Below are 26,679 nucleotides of genomic sequence, written 5' to 3'. Positions count from 1 at the left end.
ATCCCATTCATTGAAATGTCTCTCTTGCAGCACCTGCTAGAAATTGTGAAGTGTTTGCTACTCTACCCAAACGTGCCTTGAAATCTGCCCCTTGTTTCCATCATTAATTGTGGGTTTAATAATATTATTTATTTTGTGGAACCAATCACTACCAGTTAATGATTGGGGTGTATGCTGCTACCACAGAATCAGAGAATCCCTACAATGCGGAAAGAGGCCATTTGGCCTATCAAGTCTGCACTGGCCCTCTGAGGAGGACTCACCAAGATCCAGGCCCCACTTTATTCTTGTAACTCCTTACTTAATATTCCTTGGGCGGCACAGTGGCACAGTGGTTAGCACTGCTGCCTCACAGCGCCACGGACCTGGGTTCAGTTCCCGCCTCAGGCGACTGACTGTGTGGAGTTTGCACGTTCTCCCCGTGTCTGCATGGATTTCCTCCGGGTGCTCCGGTTTCCTCCCACAGTCCAAAGATATGCGGGTCAGGTGAATTGGCCATGCTAAATTGCCTGTCGTGTTAGGTAAGGGGTATATGTAGGGGTATGGGTGGGTTGCGCTTCGGCGGGTCGGTGTGGACTTGTTGGGCCGAAGGGCCTGTTTCCACACTGTAAGTAATCTGATCTAATCTATGGGACAATTTCCCAGGGCCAATCCACCCAACCTGCACATCTTTGGAGTATGGGAGGAAACTAGAGCACCTGGAGGAAACCCACACAGGTATGGGGAGAATGTGAAAACTGCACAGTCAACCAGCACTGGAACTGAACCATGTCCTTTGTACTGTGGGGAAGCAGTGCCATCCACTTCTTGCTATACTGGGTTATGTACCAATTTGATTAGCATTATTAGATGGGGAATCAGCAGTGTGCCTTAAGGAGCTCAGCACTCGAATTAATAAGATGTACCAACTGTTATTGTGCAATAAACAAGTTACATTGACTAGCAAGACCTAATAATTCAGACTTTAGGAGTTACATCCATTAATTCAGTCTATACTTCCCGCTGCCTCACGAAAACAGCCAACATACTCAAAAACCCTCCCAGCCTAATTATACTCTCTTTCGCCCTCTTGCATTGGGCAGAGGATACAAAGGTTTGCAAACACATACCAATAGATTCAAGAACAGCTTCTTCCCCACTGTTATCAGACATTTGAATGGACATAAGATGGCATGGTGGCTCAGTGGTTAGCATTGATTCCCCACAGTGCCTGGGACCCGGGTTCAATTTCTGCCTTGGGTGATTGTCTTGTGTGGAGTTTGCATGTTCTTCCCCTTCTCTGCGTTTCCTCTGGGTGCTCCAGTTTCCTCCCACAATTCAAAGGTGTGCTGGTCAGGTAAACTGGCCATGTTAAATTGCATGTTAAAGAGTTAGGTGCATTAGTCATGGGTAAATATAGAGTAGGGGAATAGGTTTGGGCAGGTTACTCTTCAGAGGGTCAGTGTGGACTTGTTGGGCTGAAGGGCCTGTTTCCATACTGTAGGAAATCTAATCTAATATATTAAAGTTGACCTTTCGCTGCATCTTCTCTCTATCTGTAACACTATATTCTGCACTCTGTTCTATTACCCTGATGTACTTACGTAGGGTGTGATTTGCCTGGATAGTATGCAAAACAATACCTTTCACTGATCTTAGTACATGTGACAATCATAAATCAAAGTTACTGATGATACAGGTGTCTCCACTGGGATCTTGGGTTAGACTCCTCTTTTCCCCACTGTGGCAGCATGACATCAGATTGGATTGAACTTTCCAACATTAACTCTTTCAGAAGAATCACTTCCCATGAGAAAAGGCCCACTTGCTTGCTTATGCGCTATGATTATTTGGGGAGTGCAATATGAAGAATCCTAACATATCAGATGTTTTGTAAGTCTCAATACTTGATGATGTAAAGTGACTACACTCCTGGCACTGAATGGATCAAAGTTCCATGAACTGCATCAGGAACTTTTGGTGTTCTGTAGCTCCTTTACCTCTGTGAACTGGACTTCCTGGGTTGCAGTCAAGTCAAATCCTCGCTGTGTGTTCTCAAATTCTAAGATTTTTGAGGTCACATGGTACGCGATCTTGACATCACTACCGAAATATTCATCTGTGTGCTGGGTGGCATTCCGCAACATGAGGGCAATTTTCTTGGATTTTTCCATGTCCAGCAAAGTCTCATTCCGTTTCAATTTATCAGCCTGCACAAAAGACACATCCTGAGTAAGTGGCTGAAGCCCTCAACAATCATACAATTAGGGATATTTATGTTACTAAATTTCAGAGACCAGTGCTATTTTTTAGGTTAAAGGAAAGCTTAATGTGAAGTCTTTCCAAAGTCATTATTGGATTAAATTGTCAGCAGGACTTTAACTACAATTGCTAAAAGAAAAAAAAGAGTTATGCAATAAATTAGAAGGGTTCAGCAATTGGAATTGAGTCTAAAATAACAAATTGCGCCCTCCTCATTGAGTGTTTCAGAAAAAAATCTAAACACCAACAAAAAAAAATGTAATTAACATATTTTACTTCTAAGAACACTACAAATATGAAGTTTCTAATCTGGTCATCCTGACATCTCTCATTTCTTTTCACCTTCTCCCAACCAACAGGGACAAAGCATTAATTATAGATGAATGTATATCAGGTTGAGTCTAGCCATAATAAGTATTTGCATAACATGATCAAATTACCAGTTATAATCTTAAAATTGCCCTTCATTTTGTCACTCACAGAAGATAAATGGCTGCCTGGAAATTTATGTTTACAGATTTCCATTCCACCATTTAATGACAGCACTAAACTAGGATCGCATCGAGGCTTAGAGATTTTCCGATAACTGCAACTATAATTTCAGGAGTTCCTCTGTTGCTTCATGTTAAGTTTTCCGAAAGAAATGTACTAGACATGGAAACATGAAAACCGTTCAAGATCATGAAAAGCAACCAATAAACCTCAGCATTTTATTCACTGCAACCTTATAAATTAAGTTCTCTGAATAAAACTTACAAAGGTTTTCAGCTCTACAAAAACATTGGTGGTACAATTAAAGAGATCAGGAGGGAGCCAGCCCCTGTGTTCGTCGCAATGTCGAATTCCTGTTCCTGTATAAAACAAAAGGATATGCATTCTCAGTGACTACCAAGTACAGTCTTTGGCACAAGGAGAGGTGTTATGAAAACTGTTATGTGGAATAACTCGTGCACATAATTGACTTGGAGGAACTCAATCACTTCAAGGAGACATTATCTATTGGATGGAATCAAATATAGCAGATAACCTTTATGGTTCTTCCCAAGCTTAGCTAGATATAATTTGTATTTTTAAAATTTATATTCCCAACTTTGATGTTTTGACTCCAGATGCCTCTCCATTTGTTTCAGTAAAATATAGCAGAGTCATGGAACACGTAAAACACATAACTGCCAATGGAAGGGATAGTATCAACAACAGATTGGTAATTTTGAAAGATATTTTGGGGAGGGAGGGTGGAGTGGGATGGGTGTGTGTGTGTGTTGTTAGTGCAAACTTTATACCACCTCAACCTTGCCCCCACATCTCCCCTCATGCTCAGAGCAGGGGTATTTGCAGATGGGGAGGCAATGAGGGCAGCACAGTGGCTCAGAGGTTAGCATTACTGCCTCAAAGTGCCAGGGATGCAGGTTTGATTCTACCCTTGTGCGACTCACTGACTTTGTGGAGTTTGCACATTCTCCCAGTGTCTGTGGATTTCCTCTGAGTGCTTTGATTTCTGGTCGCAGTCCATGGATATGCAGGTTAGGTAGATTGGCTTTGGTAAATTGCCCATAGTGTTCAGGCATGTGTAGGTTAACTGGATTAACCATGGGATATGTAGGTTTCTAGGTATAGGGTTAGGGGATGGGTCTGGGTGGGATGCTCTTCGGAGAGTCCGTGTGGACTCCATGGGCTGAATGCCTGCTTCAACTGTAGGGATTCTCTGATCCTGTGTAAAATAAGGTATGCAACTATCCGCACCATCTTCCCACTCACTCTTGAACTCTGCCCTCTGTAATATCGTGAATAGGCAAGATATCAGCCAACTTGATTGCTCAACAACTATCGAGGCCCCCAAAACTAGCCAATTAATAGTCATCTTATCACCACCACAATAGGTGCAGCTTGGGCGAACAGAATGAAAGATGCCAGCCTGCTCCTTTACATCTCAAATGAGAAAGGAAGACCTTCTTTAGGGGGAACTCTCAACCAGGTTTTTAACTTTCCATTGTGACTTTGTATTTCCCCCCCTCCCCCATGAGATCTCCAAACATACTTCTACATCAGTCACCATCAATCTTCTCCTTGGGCCTAAGTGTAGTACCAGGATTGGTCACTACTGAGATTGAGAGCAGGATTTCCTCTTGCTGTAGGAAGGGGGTCTCACCATTATCTCATACAGGCTGGCTCTGATGTACAATCGCAGTGAGTAGCCTTTGTTAAAGTCAATGGCCTCGCAATTGACGTTTGGCAGGTGGAGTTTCATGTGGATAAATGTGTGACTGTCTGTTTTGTTTGGAAGAATAAATGGAGAGATGCAGAGTGATGTGGGTGTCCTGCTGCATGAGTTGCAGGAAGCTAGTATGCAAGTAAAGCAGGTAACAAGGACAGCAAATGGAATGGAGGATAAAGGTAGGGAAGGGTTCTTATTGTGCAAGGCATTGGTGAGACTATGCAGAGTTTTGGAATCTTTACTTGAGAAAGGGCAGAATTACATTAGAGCATGTCAGAGAAGGTTCACTACATTAATTCGAGACATAAAAGGCTTGTCCATTAGGGAGAGATTGAGCAGTTTGGGACTACCTCACTTGAGTTTAGAAAAATGACAGGATATTTGATTGAAGTATAGAAGGTGCTAAAGGGGATTGACAAAGTAGATGTTTCCTCTTGTGGGGTAATCTAGAAAGAGAGGTCATAATTTTAGACTGATAGACAGATTTAAAACAGAGATGAAGAGGAACTAATTCTCTCAAATGACTCTGAATCAGTGGAATTCACCAATCCAGAGTGCAATGGATGCTGAGACATGGAATAATTTAATGAGGAGATAGACAGATTTTTAATTAGTAATGGATTAAAGGGTTAGGAACAGCAGGCAGGAAAGTGGAATTGAGTTCAAAGTGAGATCAGTCACAATTATATTAAATGGAAGAGCAGACACAAGGGGCTGAATTGCCTACTACTACTGTTCCTTGTTGTGGTTTACAAAAACACAAATTGCTTGAGAAACTCAGCAGGTTTGGCAGCATCAATGGACAGAAAGCAGAGTTAATGTTTTTAGTCAAGAGATCCTTCTTCAGAAATGGAACTGAAACTTTAAATCGGTTTTCTATCCACAGATGTTGCCAGACCTGCTGAGTTTCCCCAGCAATTTCTGCTTTTATTTCAGATTTACAGCATCTGCAGCTATTTATTTTATCCTAGTTTTGATTTGATGTTCTACCTACTGAGAAGGTGGGGGTGGGGGTTGAGGCCGTGACCAATGCACCCAGCTTTGTTCGTTAAGAAAACTGACGGGTGGTGTTCAATCAACAAACAATTCTCACTTTTGATTTCAATAGTGATTCTTTCTAAAGGAAGAAATTCAACCCGACATACAATACAAAGTTTTGCTGTAAATCTCATACAAATACACACAAGTGAACAGGCAGAGACCTATGCAGCTTAGCAACTACAATACACAAAACAAGATAAGGAGGTTTCATTTACTGCTTCCTCAGCAAAAACTTAAATAAACAGGCTTATGTAGCGACACAGAAGAACAGAAGACGTTTTATGTGTTCATACATGGTTTGTGGGCATTGCTGGCTAGGCCTGCATTTATTGTCCATCCCTAACTGCCCTTCGAAAGGTTCTGGTGGGATGCCTTCTTGAACCACTGCTGGTTTTGGAGTGTAGGAACACCCACAGAACTGTTAGAAAGGGAGCCTTAGACATTGACCTAACCAACAATGAAAGAATGGCGTTATATTTCCAAATCAGGATGCTGAGTGGCTTGAAGAGTGCAGGTGGTGGTATTCTCGTTATTGCTAGGGCCCCCATGATGCTAAATTCAGCTAAATATTGCTTTGATGTCAAGAGCAGTCATGCTCATTCCATCTCTTATGCTTCCTCTTCTGTCCATTTTTAAACTAAGGTTAGAGCAAGATCAGGAGCTGAATGGCCCTGGCAGGATCCAAACTGAACAATGCAAAGCAGGTGATTACTGTGTAAGCACCATTTGATGGCACTGAGGGTGACTCTTTAGATTCTTCTGTTAATGATGGAGAATAGATAAAGCAGCAATTTGCTGGCTTGGGTTTAGTCTGCCTTTTGTGAAAAGGACATATCTGGAGAAACAACTTTGAGGGGAGTATATTAGCAGAGAGACTTCAAGGTTTACATGCCTGAATGGGGACAGGCAAGTTCAAACAGTTATTAAGAAGGCTTATAGGATTGGTGTATTTCTGAAGAGATGCATAGAGTATAAAAACAAAGAAGTGGTTGGTCAGATCACATTTCGAGTATTGGGTTTAGTTCGAGGCATCTTCTTTAAAGAAGGATGGTAAAGCCCTGAAGAGAGTGCATAGGAGATTTTACGAGAATGATACCAGGAATAAGGAAGTTTAGATAAAAGGAAAGATTAGAGAGTTTGGGATTATTCTCCTTGTAACAAAGACAATTAAGAGTTGACCTTATTGAAGTATTCAAAATAATATTCATGGGGTAGAGAAGGACATCCTGTTTCCACTACTTGGTATGTCAGTAACAAGGGGGTCACAATTTCAATATTGTCAGTAAGTGAGCTAGGAGTGTGATGAGGAGAAGCTTCTTTACTCAGAATTGATAGGATTTGGAATGCATTACTTAGAAGAGTTTTGGAAGTGGAACATTGTCCATTGGGGTGGTTGGGGAATTCCTTTCTTTACAGGTCATTGGTCTGTATGTGGGTCATTACAGAAGTTTCTCCTACACTCCTGCCTTGACTTGCACTGCCATTCTGACAAAGTCTCTTGTTTACACATGGAAACTGAGCTTCCTGCCACAAGTTAGAGCATGAGTAGGAGAAAGGATGAAGAAATTCCCTGTTTACGCATAGTTTTGATGTTCTGTCCTCAGTCAGTTAGGCTGCTTTTTTTTTAAACTTCAGAGAGAATATCTTTCTTTACTCATACAATTAGAAAGCCAGCTGAAATATAAAAAAGCCAACGAGCTCAGCAATCACTAGCAGCTTCAGTAAAAGCCATTCCTCACCTCCTGTGGCATTATACTACTTCCTTACAATGTGTCAACAACTGAGTCAGATTAAACGGTTCCGGCTAATTAACAAGGAAATATTTTGAAGACTTATGAAACTGTAATAGCATTACCCATTGATCCTCTGGGACAAGGTACTGCAGCGGGGAGTCCAAACTTAGTTCTGGGCCACCAGATCTCTGCCTCCATAGCTCGTGGACAACTGTCATAAATCACTGGAGGAAAAATAAATACATGAAAAATGCAGGATACTGTTAAACCTCTAGTGACACCAAAAATAAATTACTTCTCCATCATATCAGTTAATTACTTTCATAAAAAACTTCTGAATGTAGGTAAGTATAAACCTAGACTGGTGTTTCTGTGTAAAACAGAAATACAACCAAGATTTTGGGTCTGTTCCAGTAATATACTAAGCAAATTATCATTCCTGTCAGTTATGCATTGTTGTCATTATATTTCAAATATTTAAATTTTAAAACTAGTTACTGAACATTGCGTAAACACTTCTGAAGAGTACCTTCGACATGCGCAAATGAATTGCTGCTCAAACAGCTGAGAACATCATCATAAGCATTCAATAAAATTATCTTAACATCTCTGAGTAATATTCATAACTCACATCAGATTCAAAAATGACCAATAGGGAAGCATCAAGTCTAACTTTACAGTAAGTTCCTGATTTGCTTTGCTACTTCTCCAATGCTTTGTGCAAACTTGTGGTTATTTAAGCTAGTATCTGATGTGATTGAATGGCAAATATTATTTTATAATGTTCCAATGAAACATCTTGGTACATTTTACTATAATATGGATGTTATATAAACCCATGGCATCATGGCATCATTTTAAAGTTATTTTTCAAACTTTAGTTCTACCATATTTTTATTTGGTTATGCAGATTTGTAAAATAGAGCCTTAATTCTACAACCAATTAATATGTCATCAAGTAGCTCTGAATTATGGGTAACTAGTAACCTCATCTTGCTCAAAGCAACGAAGAAGAAATAACTTTCAAAATAAGGGATTGCTAATTAAGACGAAGAGGAATTAAGACACATGTTTTGCTCAATGGGTCATCAGTCTTTGGAACTCTCTTCCCCAAGAGTCAGTGAAGTTTTGAACATTTTTAAGGCAGAAGTAGATAGATTATTTGAAAATAAGGAAATGAAAGGTTCTTGTGACTAGACTGGAATATAGAATAGAGTTTGCAATCAGGTCAGCCATTTCTATATCTAGAAATTGCTGTCATCAAGGAAGTGGCAATGAGCAAATTCTTGGAGTTCCAGGCTGACAAGTGTCTACATTCCAATGAACTTCATCCTAGAATCTTAAAAAAGAGTTGGCTGATGAGGCAATAGATGTGATGGTATTAATTTTCCAAAAATCTCTAGATTATGGAAAGGTTACATCAGACTCGAAAGTAGCAAATATAACTAGTCAAGAAAGGGGGAAGGGCAGAAAACAGATTATAGGCCACTTCGCTTGATGTCTATCAAAAGGAGGTGTTTGAATCAGTCATTGAATTATAGCTGGGCAGTTTGAGCCTGAGTTTTGTGAAAGCGAACCATGTTTAGCCTATTTATTGGAGGTTTTTTTTGGAGGAGGAACATGCATATTGGATAAAGGGGAGACCATAGACATACTGTAATTGGATTTCCAGAAGATATTTGACAAAGTGTCACAGGAAAGGTTATTATGCAAAACAGGTGCTCACGATATAGGGGTAGCAGATCAGCATGGATTGATTAATTAGCAAGCAAAAAACAGTGTGCATAATGGGTTTTTTTGTGATCAGTAGAATTTGAGGAGTTGAGTCTCGCAGGGGTCTGTGCTGAAGCCTCAGCTTTTAAAAAATCATATTAATAATTTAGATAATGAGAGAAAGAATTACAATTAATGCAAAAATACATAGGACAGAAAATATAATGAGGACAGAAAGAGGTTGCAGATGTATATCAGTAGGTCAAGTGTTTGGGGAAAATCTAGTAGATGGAGTATAATATGGAAAAATGTGAACTTGTCCACTTTGGCAGCAAAAATAATGAGTATTACTTAAATGGAGAATGATAGCAGAATTCCAAGGTACAGAGGGGTCCGGGTAATATGGTACACAAGTCATAAAATGTCAGTGTTTAATTACAGCAAGTAACTAAGGAGGCCAATGAAATGCTGTCTTTTTTTATGAGATGAATTGAACCTGTAAGCAAGGATGTTAACCTTCAGTAGGCAGACCACTGGTGAGAGCACATCTCAAATTATTGTATGCAATTTTTATCTCCTGTTCAAAATGCATTGGAGGCAGTTTAGAGAAGGTTTATACTAGATTAATACCTGAAATGAGCAAGTTGACTTATGAGGATAGGTTTGAACAGACTGAATTGGTTTCCACTGGAGCTTAAAGAAGCGATGGGTGAATGACCTTGACAAGGTGAGTCTAGAACAAACCTTATAAATTAAGGATTGTCCTTTTAGGACAGAGAGGCGGAGAAATTCTCTCTCTCTCTCTTCAAAGATTGTGCGATTTTGGAAATCGCAGTCTTCGAAGTTAATGGATGTGGTCACTGAATGATTTTAAGTTGAAGTTAATTGATTCTTGTCAGCAAAAGGAATCAAAAGTTATCAGGGTGAGATGGCAATGTGGAAATCAAAACACAAACAGATTAGCCACAATCTTAGTGAATGATGCAGTGGTCGCGAGTGGGCTGAAAAAAGTGTCTCCTTGCTTAATTCATATGCATGTATGTAGTTCAATTCTCCACTAAGCAGTAAACTTGTCCATTAAAACACTGGGCTTGGGGAAACACATAGCTTGGGGAAACTCAGTTTTAAAACTTTATATCAATAGAATATAGTAAATGATTCAGATTATATGTCATAAATAATAGTCAGCCTATTAGCACTCAATGCTATGTATAAATTACATAGTAACATCTGAGAACTGCACATGAGCAGTTTCAAAGTAGAAACCAGTAAGTGTTTGCTATTGTTCTGCTCCTTCAGAGGTTTTGCTCAGAGACTCAGCATCAAGTTACTTGGAATTGCATGAGGTTAAGCTAAAAAATGATAGATACCCCCAACACAATAACAGAAAAGGTTGTGGTCTGTCCACTTCAGTGTAAATAATTTTTAATAATGTGATAAATTCCAATTACTTCAAGACAACCTCTCTAGCACTGAAAATAACATCTACAAGCTGCATTCTTTCAGTTTTTAACTAACTGTGGAGCGTTTTTAAATAAAATAGGCAATTTTTAAAAGACCTTTTTCCTTTCTCTTTGTTCAAACCTCTTTTGCTCTTAATCTGTTATTCAATTTTATTTCATTTTTGTTCATTATTTGGCATTAAGTATTCTAACCTGCACCTTAATTCAGATTTTACATATTTGTTAAAAAAATCTTTATTGAACTGGTTTATGAGACACAGTTTTTTGCCTCACTTACATTGGTGACATATTTCTGTGGAAGATGCTGTGCTGAAAAAGCTTTCAAATCACAGAAGGTTGAGTTCAAAATTTACAAAAAGTCTTTGGAGAAATGATGGCACCATCTGTTAGCTGCAAACCCAAAAGTCCATGTTGATATCTCATTGGATTCAGTTCATTAAACAGTATAGTAAAAAATAGTGTTTTTATGCTTTAGTTTCATAAGGCCATTAGCAAGTACAGAGCTCCTGTTACAAAGTAACATATGATACAAAGCACAGAAGCCAGAACAGTTCTTGTCAAAATTATATATGACTCACATGTGGGATACTTTTCACATTTTGTAATGGTCATAATTCATTATGTCAAGGGAAATTTCAAAATCCAGACGGTGCAGAACTCTGAAGCTACATTTTCACCAGCACTGAACATTAACTAAGACTAATGGCTGCCCAATTTGATCCTGCATTTTTAATATAAATTCTTATGGTATAAAATCTAGTTGTATAAAATATACCTTCACACCCTTGGGTGAAGACTTCTGCAAACGGATTGTCACAGCGGTTGCACTGCCTTCCAATCACACCAGGTTTACACTGACACTGTCCTGTCTCCATATCACAGGAGCGAGCAAGTGAACCAGTTGAGTAACAGTCACAAGGGTAGCAGGCATTGCTTTCTGGAGGTCTGTAGTGGTTTTCCTAAATAAAATGACACATTATTTTATAACTTGCAGTCAAAATTGCCAAATAGAGACACTGATTAACTTTCTATATTTCCCCTCTTCTTTATTCTCTCTCCAGAGTTTGAGCACATACCACAAATAGTGGCAGGTAACCAGTTTCCAAACATTCAATACCACCACTCACGTAAATGTCGACAAGAAACATGCATGATCAGTCACTGACGGAGCTAGCCTTCCAATATTTGGGAAAGCTTCCCTCCTTCCTGACAGGAACATCTGAGAAATTGTAGCTGTCAATCCACCTTCCCCCACTCTGGAAATCTGGATCAGTCATAGGATGACTTTCAACTGTCGAGATCATAATTGCTAAATTTCCTTCCTTCACTAACTCTTTCTTCTTTAAAAATGCTCCTGAAGCTTTTAAGTCATTAATCTTTTCATCTTCTGATACAACTTGAAGTCAAATGTGGCTTGATAACAATGTGAAAGTCCTTGGAATATTATACAGATTTAATTTATCACTTCATTTGACTTATGATAGAGGAAATGCACTTAGCATGATGTGAAGTATTTTCTTAAAAATTGCTAAGCATCTTCCAGTTCTCAAAATTAACCACCCTAAATGGCTACTCAGCTGCTTGAATAAATATAGGAATGCACAAAATAACTCTGAAGGTGGAAATAAATGGATGAATAGTTGTAACACCAATACATTCATAAAGTATTTGGAATTATTTAGGTCTAAATATTTACCATTCATCATGCATACTCACAAGTTAACAAAGGATTTAATGGTTTTTAAAAAAACATTTTCTTGAATGATTTGTCAACATTCTACTTAATTAGTGTTACTGGTGATGTGATGTATTTAACTGCACTTCCTGAGGAAATGTATTCTAAAAAAAAGATAAAAAGGAATGAAATGACAGGAACAAGTTTTCTTTTGAACTTCCAAAGATCCTCCCTTTTTTAACTAATTTCAACAGAGTGTTGACAATTCTGGGAAGTCTTGAATCTTTATTTATCTTACTTAGACTGTTGCAAGATGTCTCTATTTTAGATTGATTCTGATACCTCTGCTACCCATTCCAAGAAGGATCAGTGAACGGAACATGTTAGCTTGTGCTCCAATACCAACAGTATAACAATGAATCTAGAATAAAATCTCAGATATTACACTTCATACATCACCATTGCCAGTCATGCCTGAAGGGACTGATATTCAGTTTTGTGAACTGTTTGCAAGCCCTAAAGCTCAGTTTAATCTATTTTATATTCCTCTATTGTGTGAAGAGCTACAAAGAATAATGGGAAAATAGCTCTCATCCTGTATCATGAAACATGTGTCAGAAAAATCTACTGCATTAATGACACTGATGTATAGGTTTGTGATGACTAGGCCTGCAAATTAATTTCCTAAAATTTTCTTGTTTAGAGGAATCGCTCCACAAGATTCAACAGTTTCACTTTTACTAGTTTATCTTCAGAATATCTGAATCATAAGTGACTGCTCCGACTTCTAACCTTCAGTTAGATGGTAGTGGTTTCAAATCCCGCATTAAGAGATAAACACAATTGACTGCAAATTGCTGTATTGTCAAAGAATGTGATAGGTACTGAAAAAAGGCATCCAAGGCCTGCTTGAGGCAAAATTAGTTTCCTTGGGTGCTAGGCTATCTGGATTCAGGTATGTGTGCATTTCTGAGTGGGCTAGCCAGTGCCACAATTTCTCTTTTTCCTTTTTTTAAACATTGCCATTAGATGCATACACTCTGGATCAAAACATTACCACCATGAGTCTCATATGTCCAACCCTTATAGCTTGGCGTGCACAGGGCAGTGTTTTCTTTTTGAAAAAGACAGTCAATTTCAAATATTCAGCTCAAAATCAGATAAACATTTGGTCTGGGCATGTAAGAAGTTGAAAAGGTTATTTTAAATTTAAATTTTAATAGGTTGGGTTATATCCATACATAATTCTTTTCACTGTAGCTAAGTGTTAATGAACTGAAACTCGGTGCTAAAGGTACTGGGGGATATTTAGCATGCAAAAAATGGATATGTAAAGTTATTCCCTGTATGGTAGACTATTGAGCTTTAACAGATGAGTTTGTATTTCTCACCTTGCACCTGCATTCTCCAGAGGTCTTGTTACAGTCTACATCAAATCCAATTCTTGTATCACAGTTACAGGGTCCACACATAGGATTTCCCCACCATCCTTTAGGGCAAGGCTGATCAATCCTGTAATTGGAGAGTGCAAATTTGGTGAACAATTAAATATTCAGATTGTTATCATTTGAGAAACAAAAATATCAATTTTCAAGCAATGATATATGTTAGTATAAAATCCCATTATGGGATTAGTGAGTGGGGGGAATATTAAACTTTCTTTGGAAGAATGGTTTGATTGTGCCCTACAGGTTTCTATCTATGATTAAATTCCCTGGGATTCAAGATTACGCAAAATGCATCAAGGAAATGCTGTAGATAGGTCTGGACTGATGGCCTTTGCTTGATTTAAACTGTCACAAGTGAGTAGTATTTTCTAGGCTTGTGAAATTATTGAAGTAAGTTGGTGGTGCACCAGAACTCTGCCACGTTTCTGAACCCACCCTGATTAGGTTTTGGGTGGCAATAATCAAGCATCACTTTCCTTCCACCCCCACCCAAGAGATCAATTAATGACCGTTTAAGGACTACATCCCGCCTGGGCATCAATTATTTCAGAATTTTCCATGCAATCAAGGGACTGGTCTTCAGACAGGGAATGGGCACTGACAGCCAATCCCCATCCCCTTGTCCCGACTCTCTCACTCCACGTGAATGCTATTTTGCAAACCTTCTCAAGCGCCTCCAAAACAACATTCTAATTGGCTGGCAGCCCTCTGGGGGTGGGACTTCCTTGTCCTGGTTCCTCAATCCAGCAGAAAGCATTCCAATAGCCTATCAAGTGCTTTATTGTTGGAAGATCCAGGGGGCTTTCTCACTTTCATGAGCTGTTAGGTTGTCTCCTAGAAACTCTCCTGCTGGAAAGGGGAAAGCTCCACTATCTATTTGATTTGTTAAGCTGTGCCTTCAATCTCATTGGGGTCCAAAGTAACAAAACCATATAACGAAATCCATTTTGAATGGAGAATCGTATTTCTGTCTTTACTAAATAGACATTTCAAAAATACTTTCAATCTTTAGACATTTCCCTGCAAGCTCTAATGACAATAGAGATTTATAAGTGTTTTGATATTGTTGTGATATATCCACCCATTAACCATCTCTTAATCGGCTTGTTAGAATTGTGCAGAATCCATAAATTATACATATTACTTAATATGACTCTTCAAATAAACAACAGCCTTACACAATACTTAGGCCTTAAGAGCTCAGACTCTTACTTACTTGGTCTCACAGTATTGTCCAAAATAATTCACTGAGCAATCGCAAGTGTAACCATGAGAAGAACTGGGTTTACGGGTACACACAGACAGATGTTCACAAGGATTTAGTGTGCAAACATCCTTACAATCCTCACCATAGTAACCTAGAAACAATTAAAAAATTGCCTGTCAATACTCTTAATAAAAAGATAAATTATACATAACTGTACAAAATATACAGCAAAGTAGTGTCATTTCAGTGCAAACAGCCCTTGCCAGCTCTATGAGCCTCCGTGTATCCTTCCTCTAGTACATTAGCACAAGTTCCTATTAATGTCTCCTTCTTGTATAGCCTCTCTTTAAATGCATCTGGACTACTCAGCACAACTACCTTTTTTTGGTTACAAATTCTACATCCTCACTACTCTCTTGATAATTCCCTGTTCGATTTCTTGATAACCACTTTATGTTCACTAGCTCTAGCTTTGCTCTTCTCACAAGCAGAAACAATCTTTCTGTGTCAACTCCAGCAAAAATGTTGCATTATTTAAAAAAGTTCAATTAGGTCACTCCTCAGTCCTACTGTTTTCAAGAAAGGTGATACCCTGGGATTTTTACTTTCCAAACATAGACTGGGACTGCCATAGTGTGAAGGGTTTAGATGGAGAGTAATTTGTTAATAGTTCAAAGTTTGTGAAAAGATTTGTAGCTCGGGTGTTCATTGTTGTGGTTCTGTTCGCCGAGCTGGGAATTTGTGTTGCAGACATTACGTCCCCTGTCTAGGTGACATCCTCAGTGCTTGGGAGCCTCCTGTGAAGTGCTTCTGTGATCTTTCCTCCGGCATTTATAGTGGTTTGAATCTGCCGCTTCCGGTTGTCAGTTCCAGCTGTCCGTTGCAGTAATCGGTATATTGGGTCCAGGTCGATGTGCTTATTGATTGAATCTGTGGATGAGTGCCATGCCCCTAGGAATTCCCTGGCTGTTCTCCGTTTGGCTTGTCCTATAATAGTAGTGTTGTCCCAGTCAAATTCATGTTGCTTGTCATTTGCATGTGTGGCTACTAAGGATAGCTGGTCGTGTCGTTTCGTGGCTAGTTGGTGTTCATGGATGCGGATCATTAGCTATCTTCCTGTTTGTCCTATGTAGTGTTTTGTGCAGTCCTTGCATGGGATTTTATACACTACATTGGTTTTGCTCATGCTGGGTATCGGGTCCTTTGTCCTGGTGAGTTATTGTCTGAGAGTGTCTGTTGGTTTGTGTGCTGTTATGAGTCCTAGTGGTTGCAGTAGACTGTCATCCACGAACACCAACTAGCCACGAAATGACACGACCAGCTATCCTGAGTAGCCACACACGCAGATGACAAGCAACATGAATTTGACTGGGATAACACTACTATTATAGGACAAGCCAAACAGAGAACAGCCCGGGAATTCCTAGAGGCATGGCACTCATCCACAGATTCAATCAATAAGCACTTCGGCCTGGACTCAATGTACCAGCCACTGCAGCGGACAGCTGGAACTGACAACCGGAAGCGGCAGATTCAAACCACTACAAATGTCGGAGGAAAGATCACAGAAGCGCTTCACAGGAGGCTCCTAAGCACTGAGGATGTCACCTAGACAGGGGACGAAACGTCTGCAACACAAATTCCCAGCTCGGCGAACAGAACCACAATTTGTTAACAGTGGACAAAAAAATTTTCTGAGTCAGTATATGGATGCACCTACGAGAGAAGGTGTAAAACTAGACCTACTCTTGGGAAATAAGGCAGGACAGGTGACTGAGGTGTCAGTGGGGGAGCACTTAGGGGCCAACGACCATAATTCTATTAGTTTTAAAGTAGATGGTAAAGGATAGACCAGAACTAAAAGCTGAAGTTCTAAATTGGAGAAAGGCCAATTTTGACGGTATTAGTCAAGAACTTTCAAAAGCTGATTGGGGGCAGATGTTTGCAGGTAAAGGGACAGCTGGAAAATGGGAAGCCTTCAGAAATGAGATAATGAGAATCCAGAGACAATTTATTCCTGTCAGGGTGAAAGGCAAAGCTGGTAGGTGTAGGAAATGCTGGATGACTAAAGAAATTGAGGGTTTGGTTAAGAAACAGAAGAAAGTATATGTCAATACAGACAGGAGAGATCGAGTGAATCCTCAAAAGATTATAAAGGCAGTAGGAATATAACTAAGAGGAAAATCAGGAGGGCAAAAAGGGAACATGAGATAGCTTTGGTAATAGGGTTAAGGAAAATCCAAAATCTTTTATGAAAACATTAAGGAGAAAATTGTAACTACGAAGCAAATAGGGCCCCTCAAAGATCAGCAAGGCAGCCTCTGTGTAGAGCCACAGGAGGGTCGGGGGAGGGGGGGGGGGGGGAAGGAGAGGAGAGAAACTAAACAAGTATTTTGCAACAGTGTTTACTGTGGAGAAGGACATGAGGGGAAATAGATAGTGACATCCAGAAAAATGTCCATATTACAGAGGAGGAAGTGCTGGATGTCTTGAAATGCATAAAGGTGGATTAATCCCCAGGGCCTGATCAGGTGTACCTTAGAACTCTGTGGGAAGCTACAGAAGTGATTGCTGAGATATTTGTATCATTGATAGTTGCACGTGAGGTGCCAGAAGACTGGAGGTTGGCTAATGTGATGCCATTATTTAAGAAAGGTGGTAAGGACAAGCCAGGGAACTGAGTCAGTGGTGGGCAGATGTTGGAGGAAATCCTGAGGGACAGGATTTACATGTATTTGGAAAGGCAAGGACTGATTAGGGATAGTCAACATGGCTTTGTGAGTGGGAAATCATATCTCACAAACATGATTGAGTTTTTTGAAATGTAATAAAGAGGATTCAAGACGACAGATCAGTGGATGTGATCTATGTGGACCTCATTAAGGCATTCGACAAGGCTCCCCATGGGAGATTGGTTAGCAAGGTTAGAGATCATGGAATACATGGAGAACTAGCCATTTGGATACATAACTGGCTCGAAGGTAGAAGACAGAGGGTGTTGGTGGAGGGTTGTTTTTCAGACTGGAGGCCTGTGACCAGTGGAGTGCCACAAGGTTCAATGCTAGGTCCTCTACTTTTCGTCATTTGTATAAATGATTTGCATATGAACATAGGATATATAGTTAGTACGTCTGCTGATGACACCAAAATTGGAAGTGTAGTGGACACTGAAGGAGGTTACTTCAGATTAAAATGGGATCTTGATGATAGAGTCATAGAGATGCACAGCATGGAAACAGACCCTTCGGTCCAACCCATCCATGCCGACCAGATATCCTAACCCAATCTAGTCCCACCTGCCAGCACCCGGCCCCTATCCCTCCAAACCCTTCTTATTCATATACCCATCCAAATACCTTTTGAATGTTGCAATTGTACCAGCCTCCACCACTTCCTCTGGCAGCTCATTCCATACACATACCAACCTCTATGTGAGAAAGTTGCCCCTTAGGTCTCTTTTATATCTTTCCCCTCTCACCCTAAACCTATGCCCTCTAGTTCTGGACTATCCCACCCCAGAGAAAAGACTTTGTCTATTTATCCTATCCATGCCCTTCATAATTTTGTAAACCTCTATAATGTCACCCCTCAGCCTCCGACGCTTAGGAAAACAGTCCCAGTCTGTTCAGCCTCTCACTATAGCTCAAATCCTCCAACCCTGGCAACATCCTTCTAAATCTTTTCTGAACCATTTCAAGTTTCACAACATCTTTCAGATAGGAAGGAGACCAGAATTGCACACAATATTCCAACAGTGGTCTAACCAATGTCCTGTACAGCCGCAACATGACCTCCCAACTCCTGTACTCAATACTCTGACCAATAAAGGCAAGCATACCAAACACCTTCTTCATTATCCTATCTACCTGCGACTCCACTTTCAAGGACTATGAACCTGCACTCCAAAGTCTCTTTGTTCAGCAACACTCCCAAGAACCTTACCATTAAGTGTATAAGTCCTGCCAAGAATTGCTTTCCCATAGTGCAGCATCTCGCATTTATCTGAATTAAACTCCATCTGCCACTTCTCAGACCATTGGCCCATCTGATCAAAATCCTGTTGTAATCTGAGGTAACCTTCTTGGCTGTCCACTACACCTCCAATTTTGGTGTCATCTGCAAGCTTACTAGCTATACTTCTTATGCTCGCATCCAAATCATTTAAATAAATGACGAAAAGTCGAGGACCCAGTACTGACCTTTGTGGCACTCCACTGATCATAGGCCTCCCATCTGAAAAACAACCCTCCAGCAAAGGTCTTCTACCTTTGTGCTAGTTCTGTATCCAAATGGCTAGTTCTCCCTGTATTCTGTGTTTCCTCCGGGTGTTCCGGTTTCCTCCCACAGTCCAAAAATGTGCAGGTTAGATGAATTGGCCATGCTAAACTGCCCATAGTGTTAGGTGAAGGGATAAATGTAGGGGAATGGGTCTGGGTGGGTTGCTCTTCGGAGAGTCGGTGTGGACTTTTTTCCACACTGTAAGTAATCTAATCTAAAAGAAATCTAACCTTATTAACCAGTCTACCATGGGGAACCTTGTCGAATGCCTGACTGAAGTCCATATAGATCACAAGTACCACTCTGACCTCATCAATCGTTTTTGCTACTTCTTCAAAAACTCAAGATCATCTAGGCCAATGGGCTGAGGAGTTCCAGATGGAGTTTAATTCAGATAAATGCGAGGTGCTGCATTTTGGGAAAGCAAATCTTAGCTGAACTTATACATTTAATGGTAAGGTCCTAGGGAGTGTTGCTGAACAAAACACCTTGGAGTGTAGGCTCATAGCTCCTTGAAAGTAGAGTTGCAGGTAGACAGGTATGCTTTCCTTTATTGGTCAGATTAATGAGTATAGGAGTTGGGAGGTCATGTTGTGGGCAGGACATTGGTGCAATATTGCTGTTGGAATATTGCGTGCAATTCTGGTCTCTTTTGTATCAGAAGAATGTTGTGAAACTTGAAATGGTTCAGAAAAGATTTACAAGGATGTTGCCAATGTTGGAAGACTTGAGCAATAGGGAGAGGTTGAATAGGCTGGGGCTGTTTTCCCTGGAGCGTCGGGGGCTGAGGGGTGATCTTATAGAGGTTTATAAAATCATGAGGGACATGGATAGGGTGGGGGAGTCCATAACTAGAGGGCGTTGGAACCTAAGGGGCAACGTTTTCACGCAGAGGGTGGTGCGTGTATGGAATGAGCTGCCAAAGGAAGTGGTGGAAGCTGATTCAATTGTAGCATTTAACAGATATCTGGATGGGTATACGAATAGGAAGGGCTTGGAGGGATATGGGCCAAGTAATGGCAAATTGGACTAGATCAGGTTGGATTAGCTGGTCAGCATGGATGGGTTGGACCAAAGGATCTGTTTCCTTGTTGTACATCTCTATGACAGGTACAAGTGCAAAGATCCAGTATTGTTTGTACATATCTAACAATCAGAAATAAAAACCAAGGTTACAATACAAAAGGGTAGTCACATGCCAGTTTCTGATAGTCTGAAATTTACTCATGCTGTCAGTCAGCAAACACAAACACTCAACTACATTGGACTTGGGTTTCCACAGAACATCACATGATAAGAGTCAATCATTAACTGAAATTTAATGCTGGCCAACTTAATTGAGTATCTATCATTTAGTACAATATTCTGAATAGTAGTGTGACAGCATAATGATACGCACATGATTAACAGTTTTTATGATAACAAAACCAAAGATTATAGCGGGTGATCTATGGGATGTGAAACCTAGAATATCATCATCTTGAATCCCAGGAGCCTGCCTTTGTGCTTTAAGACCTAAAGAGAATCACACAGGCTATAAAATGCTGAGCTTCTCAGTGACCCATTACTAAAGTGGTGTAAATTCTTACCTGGGTCACAGCTGCAGGAGTAGCTATCCCAGTCATCACTGCAGTAGCTGTTTGTAGGACATGGGCTGGAATCACAGGGATCAGGAATGCTGCAGCCTCTCTCCACATTCACCTTTTCAGCATGGTTTATATTCAATGCCACTGCTGTGGATGGTGTCTCACCAATACGAATCCCCTGAGGAAAGAATTGCTCATTTTACAGCAACAAAATCGTTTGCATCTGTATCTGTTTAAGATCATTCTTTGTGCAAAAGTATTATGGTTCCTTTGTTTTTGAATTTCCACACTTGCAACTAAATTGAAATGTCAGCTGGGTTTCCATTCAGGAGCAGCTGTGAACAATAATTTTGCGAACTAAAGCCAGCTGCCAAGGGAACACTCTAGATTATAATCAGACAATTTTGTAGGGAATCTTGAGATGGACTTCGCAGCAGTGTAGAAGCAACAGGAGTGCAGCATTGATCTCACAGTCAGAGGCCTGCTTTTATTTCCTACAGATTGCCAAATTCTCCAAAGGCAACTGGGCAAGACTCATTTCATTCTGACTGGTTACAGAATTGAAGGATTTCAGCTCACATACTGCAGAACAGACTCTCAGCGAAAACGTACACTTGTGTGCTTGATATGAACCAATTGCCAAGTAGCACTGATGTTGATCAGGGAACCTGGACATTAAATTCATATATGCCACACATTCAGACTGATCTCAGACCTTTAGACCATACCTTCCTGCCATGCATTTACCAAGGTCTGAGCCTGAGTAGGTGATGTCAGCCTGTTATTCAATCTCAGGACCAGCATAAGGAAACCTGATTGTCATGTTCTAAATATCTAAACATGAACTTGCAATTGAGGCTTACAGGACAGCAACAATCTCAAAAATCCATGCTCAATTTTCACCTCTTAAACCAAAAGTTGGTGAGGACAATTGTTGGTTAATTGCCACCTTGCCTCATGTCAACCAAGTAACCATCAAGCAAGGAGTGAATCGAATATCTTTGTTGTTTCTGTGACTCAGCAGTAAAAAAGGTCAAGTCACCATAATCTTACCAGACATAGGGCTTTTTTTTCATTAGAGAGAGAGAGAGAGAAAGAAACCTCAGTGTGAAGAGAGGAGAGTCCTTCATAATAACCTCAACTGGCGCAGATTGAAACCACACTGTTGGCAATGTTCTGCCATGCAAACTGGCTATCCAGTCAACTGAGGTAAACTGACCCTATGGCAGACAATATGGTACTATCATTCAATGAGCTATTATTACATTAGATTAGAGTCCCCACAGCATGGAAGTAGGCCCTTCGGCCCAACAAGTCCATACCGACCCTCAAAGAGTCACCCACCCAGACTCATTCCCCTACCTTATATTTTCCCCTAATACACCTAACACTATGGGCAATATTGCATGGTCAATTCACCTGACCGGCACACCTTTGGATTGTGGGAGGAAACCAGAGTACCCAGAGGAAACCCACACAGACGGGGGAGAATGTGCCAACTCCACAGAGTCACCCGAGGTGGGATCAAACCTGGATCCCGGGCACTGTGAGGCAGCAATGCTAACCACTGAGCCACTGTGCTGTTATGGGATGAGAAATCTAAATAACATTTCAACCACTGAATGAAAATGCCATAACATAAAACATTCATTTATTCACAAGTCTACTGAGGAATCAAATAGCTAGAAATATTGAAAACCATCGATAATATCCTGCTGTTTGTCATACCTGTATACATCCCCGGAACCCATGAAGAACACTGCCATCATTTCCTGAGACTCCACCGACACTGACTGTTTTCAGATTCAATCCATGCAGCTCGCTACCAATTTCGACCATTGTCTGTCGAGTTGAATGGAGTCAGAAATCAATGGGAAAATTCTCACAAGAGCCATAACTCATCAATAAAGAAGATCTCACTAATGTATTAATTGTTAGCTCGACATGATCTATTGTGTCAATGAAATCAGAGATGAGGCTAGGTTCATCTTCCCGATAAAGTGCTTTTGCCCAAAACATCGATTTTACTGCTCCTCGGACGCTGCCAGAACTGCTGTGCTTTTCCAGCACCACTCTAATCTAGACACTTGTCTTCTAAGGGCAATTCACAAAAGCCAAAGCATTGTGTAAATGTTCTCAAATGGACCTCAACAGATGATTATGAATATGCCCCGATTAGGATAGACATTATAAAATGTGGCAGCAGTTTTCTCAGTTTGATGACTGTTAGGATAGTGTGCAAAATGAAGTGGAGCTTTCTCAAACAGTTACTGAGTGGACACAAGACTGAATGCATTAAACTGTACTGTCAGAGATGCCAGAGCAATGACTGGCGTGTAAATTGAAAATCAGGCAAATAAAGGTGAGAAGGGAAAGATTTAACAATGACCTGAGGGGCAACTTTCTCATGCAGGGGGTGGTACATGTATGGAACAAGCTGCCTGGGGATGTTGGTACAACATTTAAAAGGCATCTGGATGGGTACATGAATAGGAGGGGTTCAGAGGGACATGGGGCAAATGCTGGCAAATGGGACTAGCTCAATTTAGGATATTTGGTCAACATGGATGAGTTAGACCAAAAGGTCTGTGTGACTCTATAGGAAGGTGGTGACATGATGGCAATATCACTGGACTAGTTATCTTGAGGTCCAGGCTAATGATCTGGGAACATGGATTTGAATCCCATGACAGCAGATAATGACATTGAGCTATAAGGAGACACTGAACCGGCTGGAGCTGTTTTCCCTGGACCATTGGAGGCTGAGGGGTGACCTTATAGAGGTTTGTAAAATCATAGGGGACATGAATAGGTTAAATAGACAAGGTCTTTTCCCTGGAGTGGGGGAATCCAGAACTAGAGAGCGTAGGTTTACAGTGAGAGGGGAAAGATTTAAAAGGGATCTAAAGGGCAACCTTTTCATGCAGAAGGTGGTGCGTGTATGGAATGAGCTGTCAAAGAAAGTGGTGGAGGCTGTTACAAGTACAGCATTTAAAAGTCTCTTGGATAGGCATATGGATAGGAAGCAATCAGAGGGATATGAGCCAATTGCTGGCAAATAGGACTAGATTAATTTAGGATATCTGGTTGGCATTGATAAGTTGGATAGAGGTGCATGTTATGCATCTCCATGATTCCATGAAGTCTGAACTTAATTTTTAAAAGTCTGGAATTAAAAGCTTGCCTAACTGTGACCATATAAACATTGTTGACTATCGTACAAATCCCTCTGATTCACGAATGCACATCAGGGAAAGAAATCTATTTGGCCTGGCCTACATGTGACTCCAAAACCACACCGTAGTGGTTGAATCTAAACTGCCCTCTGGGGATTTAAGGATGGGTAATAAATGCTGGCCTATGCCCACATCTCATGAATGAATACGTTTTTAAAAATCAACTCAGAAGTTTGAAGTTACCAATGCTTGTCTGAATTTAATAGACATCAATGAAGTATCTTGAGGAGTCTGATTACTAAGCAATGGATAGCTAAAAAGGACAAATGCTTTATTGCGTTTGAAGAATACCAAAATTCCTTGGTTCAAAAAAAACAGAGACTATTTCTCTATACAAAAAGGTATTTTCAATTACTCAGAATGTTCCATTCTCTGCGAGCATAGGGAGAATTTCCTTCTCTGTAGAAGTTTAGAAATGCTCCTGATGGTAAGATTGTGTATAATGTTATGGAACAGACCAGAACCCCTCAAAATATTTTAAGGTAGCCGAGACCCTAACCCTTTCTTATTTTAAAGACAGATGTATAGTCTGTTCCAGATGCAATGTGACCAGTAAAACCACTCAATATTAAATGGAAGACAATCTATTTAAACACTGTAGGTAAAATATAGCCAAAGAAAGAGGAATTTTGAATAACGCAACTCTAATGGAAACTTAGCAGACTAATAGATACAGTGACTATTACTAATTAACTGCTCCAATATAGTAACATGCCATAACACACCTTGGCAAAAAGGCAAATTCAGACACAGATTTTCATATGCAGTTCTCCAATGCGGAAGTTAAAAAACATTCAGAGAAAATTCAGAGAGAGTAGCAGACAAGAGACATTTACCAAAGCTTCCAACTATGTTGAGACCAAAACAGCTTCTGATGCTACTGAAAAACCAAAACCCAGGTATCCTGATCTATGAGAGCTGACCACACCCATTCAGGCTGTTAAAAAAAACTCAAGCTGATTACTCCAATGGTGTTCAATAGTCATCATGGAACCGCTGCCTTACAACCTTTCTTCAAAACTAAACAGGACAAAATAACCTCTAAAAATGACAGCATTGTTACAACATTGGTTCCAAGATGTGGTAATAGTGAGATGGTAATACAGAGGGAGACATGGATCTGCTTCATAAATGTTTACATATCTGAGATTTTCAAGTGGCTATGGGGATACATCATTGGTTTGTGGTTAAGAGGTGGGAAGAATATATGTGGCTTTGCTCATCAACTAATGCAAAAGCCAATTCCCTGGATCTTGGATACTAATAATTTAGAGTCTTTCTTCATATGTTTATCTCTGACATCATCATCTCCTCGATAATCATCTCCAATCTCACAATACATCGCATTTTCCAACTTGTATGATGACATCAATATCAATATTTCATTAAAGAACTTTTGGCTTTTAAGAGAGTCAGCCATCTCCTTATATGAAAGATATCAATCAGTCAGAAGCAAACTATGCTTTTAATTTGAGTTGTAGTTATTGACCAGCAAGCACTGAGAGGAGCTGTTTAAGTGAGATTGTTCCTTTCCCTTTATGCATGCGTTATTCAAGGACAGATCAGTAAGTGAAGTATGATCACAATATTCCTCAACTTCAATGATTATCTTAGATCTCTGATAAATTCCCCAAACCACAACACATTCAGCTTCTCCTCAGCCAAATTACATTGCAGTGCAGTGCAATACTAACTCTCGTCCACCCTTGATAAACATTAAATGAAAACATCCTTTTACATGCAAAGGAACACACCTTGATGGAGCCTTTCAAGCAACAGAAGTAAAATGAAATATGCCTGGGTGTTATTTGTGCACACATATATCAGTGTCGGGAAAGTGTTGTTGAGCAGTGTATGGTAAATATATCCAAGAAAAAGCTTATGGAGTAAATGTGGCCTGCAAATTCTTTTTATCTCATTCAAAGTTTCTACATTCACATTTTTAAGAAACATTAGCTTTCAATATAATTTCCTTAAAGTTCCCATGTTTGATTTCATGAGAAAGCATTGACAGGTGGAAGAAAGAAAAACTCAGAGGTTTTTTTTAAAATAAAGAGCAAGACAATAACTACAAAAATACTAGTGCCCATTAGGATCCATAAAAGTTGTGTGTGCATGGATGTGGGAGATTTGGACACTGTCCCCAATGAATACTTTGTGTCGGTCTTAACAATGGATAAGGATGATACATGCATAAACATTAGGGTGGAGGACTCTGAAATATTAGAATTAGATTAGATTAGATTAGACTTACAGTGTGGAAACAGGCCCTTCGGCCCAACAAGTCCACACCGACCCGCCGAAGCGTAACCCACCCATACCCCTACATTTACCCCTTACCTAACACTACGGGCAATTTAGCTTGGCCAATTCACCTGACCTGCACATCTTTGGACTGTGGGAGGAAACCGGAGCACCCGGAGGAAACCCACGCAGACACGGGGAGAACGTGCAAACTCCACACAGTCAGTCACCTGAGTCGGGAATTGAACCCGGGTCTACAGGTGCTGTGAGGCAGCAGTGCTAACCACTGCGCCACCGTGCCGCCCACAAATTAGTTAATAGAGAAAGAGAAAGAGAAAGAGAGAGAGAGAGAGGGAGAGAGGAAAAATATTAATGTGTTGAGCAGCTAAAAGTGGCCACATCTGTAGGCTCAGATTGAAGTATTTCAGGCAGTTGAAAAAGGCATGAGACGAAATATCAGCAGTCCTGGCATGTAAATTGAAAATTAGGCAAATAAGGTGAGATGGGAAAGATTTAACAATGACCTAAGGAGCAACTTTCTCATGCAGGAGGTGGCACGTGTATGGAACAAGCTGCCTGGGGATGTTGGTACAACATTT

At 40.2% G+C, this 26,679-nt stretch overlaps 1 protein-coding gene across 1 annotated transcript in view; it reads right to left on the bottom strand.

The window, feature by feature from the left end:
• celsr2 (cadherin, EGF LAG seven-pass G-type receptor 2) overlaps window positions 1-26,679 on the bottom strand; it is a 319,864-nt gene that overhangs the window by 40,883 nt on the left and 252,302 nt on the right. Inside the window, exons 12-19 of the mRNA XM_060845021.1 lie at window positions 22,329-22,442; window positions 20,604-20,778; window positions 14,746-14,887; window positions 13,473-13,593; window positions 11,182-11,365; window positions 7,353-7,454; window positions 2,998-3,092; window positions 1,980-2,189 (exon numbers count right to left, since the gene is read on the bottom strand). Coding sequence (XP_060701004.1) covers window positions 1,980-2,189; window positions 2,998-3,092; window positions 7,353-7,454; window positions 11,182-11,365; window positions 13,473-13,593; window positions 14,746-14,887; window positions 20,604-20,778; window positions 22,329-22,442 — 1,143 coding nt within the window. The remainder of the gene's footprint in view (window positions 1-1,979; window positions 2,190-2,997; window positions 3,093-7,352; window positions 7,455-11,181; window positions 11,366-13,472; window positions 13,594-14,745; window positions 14,888-20,603; window positions 20,779-22,328; window positions 22,443-26,679) is intronic.

This window comes from Hemiscyllium ocellatum, chromosome 26 (assembly GCF_020745735.1).
Source record: "Hemiscyllium ocellatum isolate sHemOce1 chromosome 26, sHemOce1.pat.X.cur, whole genome shotgun sequence".
Lineage (NCBI taxonomy): Eukaryota > Metazoa > Chordata > Chondrichthyes > Orectolobiformes > Hemiscylliidae > Hemiscyllium > Hemiscyllium ocellatum.
Note: the sequence above shows the minus strand (reverse complement) of the source record. Positions and strands in the feature narration are given on the sequence as shown.